This window comes from Bactrocera tryoni, unplaced genomic scaffold (assembly GCF_016617805.1).
Source record: "Bactrocera tryoni isolate S06 unplaced genomic scaffold, CSIRO_BtryS06_freeze2 scaffold_25, whole genome shotgun sequence".
NCBI classification, from domain to species: Eukaryota; Metazoa; Arthropoda; class Insecta; order Diptera; family Tephritidae; genus Bactrocera; species Bactrocera tryoni.
In genome coordinates this window covers 6746368-6755291 of record NW_024395977.1, presented here as the reverse complement: position 1 = coordinate 6755291, position 8924 = coordinate 6746368, and the positions used below count along the sequence as shown (strand labels likewise).

General features: G+C 38.7%; 2 protein-coding genes across 2 annotated transcripts; both read left to right on the top strand.

Annotated features, from left to right (window-relative positions):
- Window positions 1-2451: 2451 nt before the first annotated feature.
- On the top strand, window positions 2452-3972 carry LOC120780635. Its single transcript, XM_040112893.1, has 2 exons — window positions 2452-2776; window positions 2839-3972. The coding sequence occupies exons 1-2, from the start codon at window positions 2461-2463 to the stop codon at window positions 3963-3965; spliced, it is 1443 nt and encodes a 480-aa protein (XP_039968827.1). The 5' UTR covers window positions 2452-2460; the 3' UTR covers window positions 3966-3972.
- Window positions 3973-6866: 2894 nt separating this feature from the next.
- On the top strand, window positions 6867-8408 carry LOC120780634. Its single transcript, XM_040112892.1, has 2 exons — window positions 6867-7190; window positions 7253-8408. The coding sequence occupies exons 1-2, from the start codon at window positions 6875-6877 to the stop codon at window positions 8377-8379; spliced, it is 1443 nt and encodes a 480-aa protein (XP_039968826.1). The 5' UTR covers window positions 6867-6874; the 3' UTR covers window positions 8380-8408.
- Window positions 8409-8924: the final 516 nt, after the last annotated feature.

Below are 8924 nucleotides of genomic sequence, written 5' to 3'. Positions count from 1 at the left end.
CATGTGCGTGAATTATTAAAGAAAAATATATACTTATGTACGTGCACAGTTATGAATTATGATTGGATTTATATTTATGAAGTTTGTATGTGGAGGTAATTGATAAATATAGAAAAGAAAAAATGTTTAAGTGGTAGCTCAGATAGTGTTATAACAACATCAATGCCCCTGTCTATACGGGTACGTAAATATGTACATTTCGGAACGGAAACTATTATCTTCAAAGATAACATAATATAAGGGGTATTCAGACCAACTTTGTTAATTCGTTAGCATTATTCGGTAGTTTCTTTCATTGCGAAAAATATATTTGCTGCTCACTATAAAGTATTAATAAAACTGAACAGCTGTTTACCACCCTACTAGGATAGAGCAAATAGTATGTCCACAATTAAGTGCTTTAACGAAGTACCAGACTAACAAGTACGGTCTGAATATCACTATAGTATTGAAGTAAGTATATAACGGGTGATCCAAATAGAGGTACTCTTTTAGATCATGCGTGAGTGAGTCTGTAAACTTAACTTATGGTCAACATAATCGGCCTACTATTCCATTCGCAAAATCATCATCCATCTTGAGACCCAAATGAAGAAAATATAGTAGCCGTAGCTGAGAGTGTACACGAATTCGGACCGACATATGGAACGACTTGGAACATTTTACGTAGAGATTTTAAATTGAAATGTACAAAATACAGCTTTTGCAAGAACTAAAGCCGCTCGACGTTCTCGAGCAACATCGCTTCGCTCTATGGGCTCTTGAAAATTTCTAAGAAGATCCGACGTTTTCGAGCTAAAATCATTCGCCAATTAGCACTCGAACGAGTCTTCGAAGATTGGAATCAAAGAAAGGACCATCCGAAACGTAACCGCGGCCAAGATTTAAGAGAGATAATCTTCAAAGGATAAATGCCAAAGAACGTTCTTTCGAACGATAATAAACATTCTCCATTCAATTTGAAGTTTCTGTGTTTATTCTTTAGAAAAGTAGGACACCCCGAAATGGATCACTCTTAATATGCTATATATTTATACCGCTTGACATTCGTAAATCTGCCTTATGTAATGGATAGTAAGTGTATAGAAAGCATACATGCATACATATTTTCTTTTTTCATAAGACACAACTCCCTACTAAAAAATATGTTTATGTCAGAGATTCCTTAAATACTTTCTCGAACGCTATGTAATCGTTATATTTTTTAATTATATTTCAAACACAGACCTTCCGAATGCTGTCATTTACGCCATGCTTATTTATACTCCTTTTGTTCGAACATATTTGTATTACCTTTAACTCCCTTCTTCAGCAGTTGGCTATTCTTCTCCAAAATATGTTTAAACTATAAAAGCTTATCAATTGCGTTCCCTCATAGCTTTTTGAATTTCTTTAAGCTTACACATATTTTACTCAGCTTAAAGTTTATTAATTGGTGGCTACTCTAGAGGATACTTATTTTTTTCCAAATTCTTCTAACTTTCTTCCCAAATACTTGACGGAAAACTTTATTCAACATTTTTCAATTAGGTCGTTTAGTAACATATTAAAAATCAGATAATTAAAGTTTTTCCTTAAAATGCTAATGCTTGGACGTTTCTTCTTCGCTTTTTCGTTGTTGTCAATAAAACAAATTACATCCTCTAGGGACGACAGTCATTCTTCTATATCGATATCCGGGATTTTACTCAAACGAGACCTTTTAAAAATGTCTTTAAAATAATAAATAACCTATTCCGAAACTCTTTTCAGAATTTCAACAAAACATTTCTTCTATTTCTATAACTCTTTCTTTTCTACCAATATTGTCATTTGGAATGACATAACACTATCTACGAGGCCTTCAAGATATTACAGATTTATTCAACTTATTTGATTGATTGAAAACGCGGTCAGGCAAAGCCCCGGACTGTTTTTTGTTTACGACTTTTAAATAACTTCATTGGTGCGGCATGAATCGATTGAGGCCGCGCAGCTCTGAGACTTTACAAAACTATGCAAGTTAGTTTTATACTCGCATAATCTTCTTAACTGCCCAAATTATCGTAACAGAGGAATTCTCAATTTTTGAGGTTTGAGTGAAGAAAGCGAGAAAACTCCACACATGCTGTTCACTCAATTGCTTGATATCGATATACGCAATTTCAATTAAAAGTAAGCAATTAAAAATTGATAAACGAAATGGCTATTCAAACGAAACTGATAACAGAGCGAAGAGCGAAGTATCACGAAGAAGAAATCGTGCAGAAACACTCTTCAGTAATTTATGCCGAACACTAGAGAAAAACCCATATATTTATGGGCAAGATATAATCAAAAAAATAGATGTCCAAAATTTAGACATTTTCCAATTAGGAAGCAGGAGCATGGAGGGGAAGATATGGCATTATCGTTGCTTGACTACTTGGTATTTAAGACGAGTGCAAAAAGGCTTTACTGGCCAAACCCAAATTGGTTAAAATGAAGTTAACTTCGACGTTATTGCTGCTGGTCGCTGGCAGTTTCTGCCTCTTCCATGGATGTACAGGCGGTGTGGTTGCTGTACCAGAGGATGTGGTGGATGACTGGAAGGCTGACGATCACATGTCACAACAGGTCAATACATTATTTGAACGCAACTTGTATGTAGAGCCAATCAAAGAAGATGCATCCCAAGCCATAATGCCTGCTGAAGTTGAAGAAGATTACGTTGAACCAGAACCAATCAGTGAGGTGGAAGATGAGTTAGTACAACCCGAGGTCGATGTAAATGGAAAGATAGAAGGACGTGCAAGTGGTAAGAAAAGACATTTTTTGCAATCTATAACTGCATAACCTAATATTTTCCTCCGCAAATAGAATGCCAAGTGACAATCCGTGGTGGTCTGCCTACTCCTCAGCCTCTTTACTTGAAGAGCGGCTCCGAAGAAATCTATCCATATGACACCAAGGGTGTAATGGTTGTTGACGCAGGCAGCACTCTAGAGATGTGGTGCCCTGGCAAATTTACCACACTCGATACGACTCTCGTTACTGCTACTTGCGTTAGTGGCACTAACTTCAGAGTGGATGGTACCACCTACGCTTTTAAGGAATTGACCTGCAAAGCTTGGCCGACTTTTGTTGCCGAAAAGACAGGCGCTTCGTGCAATGGTGGCATTATGGTACGCGTTGGCTTCAAAATTTCCTCTAGTCGTTTCGCTCAGCAATATGAAGTTTGCTTCAATGAAGGCGAGGAAGTCACGCGTTATGTACATCACGATTTGAATCCCGGCGCCAATTACTACCAGACTGGTGTGGACCGTATCACCTTCCAGACTGCTGGTTTCTTCGATGGCAAGAGTGTCGATAAACTGTACACTCAAGCCACTCAGCTGGCGACCATCAACGAACATTTGGGCGGTGATGCCAGTAAATACTTTGACTCTGCCAAGAATGTTTTCTTAGCACGTGGTCATATGGCCGCCAAAGCTGATTTTGATTATGGCCTCGAACAACGCGCCACTTTCCTCTTCATTAACGCCGCTCCACAGTGGCAGGTCTTCAATGCCGGCAATTGGGCTAGTATCGAAGATGGTGTACGTGCAAAGGTTTCCTCTGCAGGTTGGTATGTCGATTGCTACACTGGTGTTTACGGAGTGACCACTCTGCCCAACAGCGACGGTGTGCAAACCCCACTGTACTTGGCCTATGATAGTAACAATAACGGACTAATCCCCGTACCCAAACTGTATTTCCGTGTTGTGATTGAGAAAACTAGCAAGAAGGGTATTGTTTTCATTGGAGTAAATAATCCGCATTTGACATTGGATGAGATCAAGAAAGACTATATCCTTTGCACTGATATAGCCGATCAGGTTAACTATATTAGCTGGAAACGTACAGATCTCACTGCTGGATATTCTTATGCTTGCGAGGTCTCTGACTTCAGAAGTAAAGTAACCAATCTGCCAAATCTTTCGGCCACCGGTGGTTTGTTGTTGTAAATTTGAATTTGAGTGTAACAAATAAAATTCAAAATATATTTACATGAAATTTCTATTAAAGTAGGGAACTCGTTTACAGAGCTGAGGTGTAGCATATGTTTCGTCGAGCCTATTTTGAATAATGTTTTTTCATATCAAAACTGAAATATTTTACACAAACTTTTTTTATTCCAACCTGGAGAACCCGTCCACCCTTCACTGTGACTGATACATATATAGTAATACTACTACTACCATCTATATGATTTCTGTTAGTTGGATTATAACCATTAGTTAATGATTACAGCATTTTTGTGAAGCAACTTCTGTTAGTTTACAAAAAATGGATCATAACGCATTTCGTGTGTTAATAAAGCATTGCTTTTTGGGGGAAAATACTGTTGAATTTGGGCACAGGGAAATCCACCGTTGAAAAGATATTTGCTAAGCTGAAAACAGGCGAAATGAGCACCGACGACAATGATGCTCTAAAGAGGCGAAAGCCAATAAAAACAACGAATAACTGAGTCTGAGAAGTGTTTGAGTGGTCTTCAATTGTAATAAGAGTGAATTTTTGCGTCGGTGTGTGACAATAGAAACATGGCTCCATAATTTCCCTCTGTTGCAGTCCAGACCGCAGTCGACAGTCATTCAAGTGGACTGCAAATGATGAACCGGTTCTCAGGCGTGGAAAGACGAAAAAATCAGCTGGAAAGGTTATGACATCAGTCTTTTGGGATGCACGTAGTATAATACATACTCAACGACTGATTACTGAGCCAGTTATAATCTATTTCACTGCGTATTTGAATCTGTTTAAAATTGTACGCATATATTCAAATGATTCTTACAAACATGATTTTTGAACAAATGCTTATGATTTGAAATATAATTTTTGTATTTATGAGTTGTATTAAATTTTAATATAAAGATATAAAAAGTATACTATGTCCTTACCCTGGTTCTAAGCTACCTCCCTATCAATTTTCAGCCAAATGGGCTCAGCCGTTCTTGAGTTATAAATGGTGTAACTAACACAAATTTCTTTTATATATATACATACATAGATAAATATTTTACAAAGGTTTGATGAAATGTTCAAACATAAATATTCAAAACTCGATCATTACGACGTCATTTCTGGCAGTTCCTCACGTTGACAGCAGAACTCCTTGAACAGTTTTGATTGGATGTAGGATATTTTCGGACATAAGGTGGCATACCTTAAAAAAAGTAATTGTGAACATTTTTATTACTCATGGGCCGAAATAAATAAACCCATAACTGACGTTTTTGCAAATCATTTGAGGAACACATTTAAGCCTAACAATGGACATGAGAAAATAGTTGGTTGAATCCACAAATCAGCTTTTTTTCTGTTAACAGTAAAATAATTAAAAACCTTATCGGGGACACAAAACACAAAAAAGCACCTGGGTACGATTTAATAACCGGAGAAATATAATATTATCCAATCTACCAAATCTACAAAGAAACTCGTAATATTATAAACAATGCACTATGCCCAATATAGGTTCCATTGTTTTGGAAACTATCTGAAGTCGTAATGATACCTAAGCCGGGTAAACCAGTACACGATGTTACATCATATTGGCCTATATCGCTGCTGCCAGCTTTATTTACAAGGTGGTGGCGCCATTGTCGCCATTGCGCATATGTCGACTGGTGCGAATCTGCTATTTCTATCGATTGTCCAGTGAGAATTTCATGACATTTCATTGATTGGAAGTGAAGTTATTGCATTTTAATTGTCAGTATGTTTGTGTTATCGGTGCGAAAATGAGCTTCGAACAAAGAGCAAACATTAAATTCTGTTTTAAAATTGATCAAACTTTTACCGAATCGTTTCAATTGATGAAACAAGTTTATGGTGATGATTGCCTATCCCGTAGCAGAGTGCACGGAGTGGTTTCAACGTTTTCAAATTGGTCGTGAGGATATAAATGACGATCAGTATGTGAGCCAATCAAAACCCGTGATCACCGGAAATTCCATCGAAACTGAATTGTGCGTGAATTCATCAAAAATCATTCCATCATTGAAATTCATGGAAATGGAATTGAACATCTCCAAAACATCGATTTATCGCGTTTTGACCGAACATTTGGGCTTACGAAAGGTAAGGTAGGTGTGCACGGTCACACATAACCATTAACCAGTCCTCGTATTCACCTGATATGGCACCGTGCGACTTCTTCCCTTTCGGAAGAATGCATTTGCCCATGAAAGGAAAGCGTTATGCAGATGTAGAGGAAGTTCAAAAGGCTTGCACCGGCATACCGGAGGCCATACCAGCCAACGAGCTAAAACACTCGTTCGACTTGCTTTTGGAAAGTGCAAAAAGATGTATTGAAGCAGAAGGAGACTATTTTGAATAAAATAAGTTGATTTTGCCGAAAAAAACCATTTGTTCTGTTTGTTTTTAAGTCCTGTTTATTTTGGAACACACCTTGTACTTACCTCTATTCACGTGCATAGATAGATTTATGAGAAAGGGTAAGATAATGCGCTAATAATTAAATGACTAAATGAGACAAAAGAAGCAAATAAGACCGACAACTAATCATAGATAGCGCATAAGCAATTTATTAGACTACTTCATAAGTATGCCGAACTTATTCGACGCAATTGCAATTAAAACTAAGCAATTAAAAATTGATGAACGAAATGGCTATAAAAACGAAACTGATAACAGAGCGAAGAGCCCTACTAAATTGACGGATGTTAGCGAAGTATCACGAAGAACAAATCGACAAATCGAAATCAAACAATAGATGTCCAAAATTTAGATCATCATTATCAGTGCAGCGGGAGCACGGAGGGGAAAATATGGCATTATCATTGCTTGTCTACTTGGTATTTAAGACGAGTGCAAAAAGGCTTTACTGGCCAAACCCAAATTGGTTAAAATGAAGTTAACTTCGACGTTATTGCTGCTGGTCGCTGGCAGTTTCTGCCTCTTCCATGGATGTACAGCCGGTGTGGTTGCTGTACCAGAGGATGTGGTGGATGACTGGAAGGCTGACGATCACATGTCAGAACAGATCAATACATTATTTGAACGCAACTTTTATGTAGAGCCAATCAAAGAAGATGCATCCCAAGCCATAATGCCTGCTGAAGTTGAAGAAGATTACGTTGAACCAGAACCAATCAGTGAGGTGGAAGATGAGTTAGTACAACCCGAGGTCGATGTAAATGGAAAGATAGAAGGACGTGCAAGTGGTAAGAAAATACATTTTTTGCAATCTATAACTGCATAACCTAATATTTTCCTCCGCAAATAGAATGTAAAGTGACAATCCGTGGTGGTCTGCCTACTCCTCAGCCTCTTTACTTGAAGAGCGGCTCCGAAGAAATCTATCCATATGACACCAAGGGTGTAATGGTTGTTGACGCAGGCAGCACCCTAGAGATGTGGTGCCCTGGCAAATTTACCACACTCGATACGACTCTCGTTACTGCTACCTGCGTTAGTGGCACTAACTTCAGAGTGGATGGTACCACCTACGCTTTTAAGGAATTGACCTGCAAAGCTTGGCCGACTTTTGTTGCGGAAAAGACAGGCGCTTCGTGCAATGGTGGCATTATGGTACGCGTTGGCTTCAAAATTTCGTCTAGTCGTTTCGCCCAGCAATATGAAGTTTGCTTCAATGAAGGCGAGGAAGTCACACGTTATGTGCATCACGATTTGAATCCCGGCGCCAATTACTACCAGACAGGTGTGGACCGTATCACCTTCCAGACTGGTGGTTTCTTCGATGGCAAGAGTGTCGATAAACTGTACACTCAAGCCACTCAGCTGGCGACCATCAACGAACATTTGGGCGGTGATGCCAGTAAATACTTTGACTCTGCCAAGAACGTTTACTTAGCACGTGGTCATATGGCCGCCAAAGCTGATTTTGATTATGGCCTCGAACAACGCGCCACTTTCCTCTTCATTAACGCCGCTCCACAGTGGCAGGTCTTCAATGCCGGCAATTGGGCTCGTATCGAAGATGGTGTACGTGCAAAGGTTTCCTCTGCAGGTTGGTATGTCGATTGCTACACTGGTGTTTACGGAGTGACCACTCTGCCCAACAGCGACGGTGTGCAAACCCCACTATACTTGGCCTATGATAGTAACAATAACGGACTAATCCCCGTACCCAAACTGTATTTCCGTGTTGTGATTGAGAAAACTAGCAAGAAGGGTATTGTTTTCATTGGAGTAAATAATCCGCATTTGACATTGGATGAGATCAAGAAGGACTATATCCTTTGCACTGATATAGCCGACCAGGTTAACTATGTTAGCTGGAAACGTACGGATCTCACTGCTGGATATTCTTATGCTTGCGAGGTCTCTGATTTCAGAAGTAAAGTAACCAATCTGCCAAATCTTTCGGCCACCGGCGGTTTGTTGTTGTAAATATGAATTGGAATATTATAAATAAAATTCAAAATTTGTATATTTAAATGGAATTTCTTTTAAAGGCGGGAATTTGTTCACTACTTAAGGGGTTACATGGGTTTCGTCGAGCAAACCACTGGCAATTTTGAATAATGTTTTTTGATACAAAAAATTAAATATTTTACTCAAGCTTTACATTTTTCTAAAGATACATGTTTTGCAAAGGTTTGGTGAAGTGTTCAAAGGAAAATATTTGAAACTCGGTCATTACGACGTCATTTCTGGCAGTCCCTCGCAAAAAGGGCCTTCGGTTGACAGCAAAACTCCTTAAGCAGTTGACTGGGTGTGAGATATTTTCGGTCATAAGGTGACATACTTTAAAAGAAGTGTTAGTGCATTAGAAAGTCCTGAGATATGTAATTTCAGCAAAAAGTGGGCGGTGACACACCCATCGTAAAATTTTTACCCCGGCCTTCTAATACCATCTAGGTGGTAAATTTTAACGTCTCTGGCGTATTTAGTTATTATTATACATATTTCATCCATTTTCACACTGTCGGTAG

Bases quoted from the DNA above. Each gene is read 5' to 3' on its own strand.
- LOC120780635 (XM_040112893.1), top strand. From the start codon at position 2,461: ATGAAGTTAACTTCGACGTTATTGCTGCTGGTCGCTGGCAGTTTCTGC. The intron at 2,777-2,838 runs GTAAGAAAAGAC...CTCCGCAAATAG, and splicing joins GATAGAAGGACGTGCAAGTG to AATGCCAAGTGACAATCCGT.
- LOC120780634 (XM_040112892.1), top strand. From the start codon at position 6,875: ATGAAGTTAACTTCGACGTTATTGCTGCTGGTCGCTGGCAGTTTCTGC. The intron at 7,191-7,252 runs GTAAGAAAATAC...CTCCGCAAATAG, and splicing joins GATAGAAGGACGTGCAAGTG to AATGTAAAGTGACAATCCGT.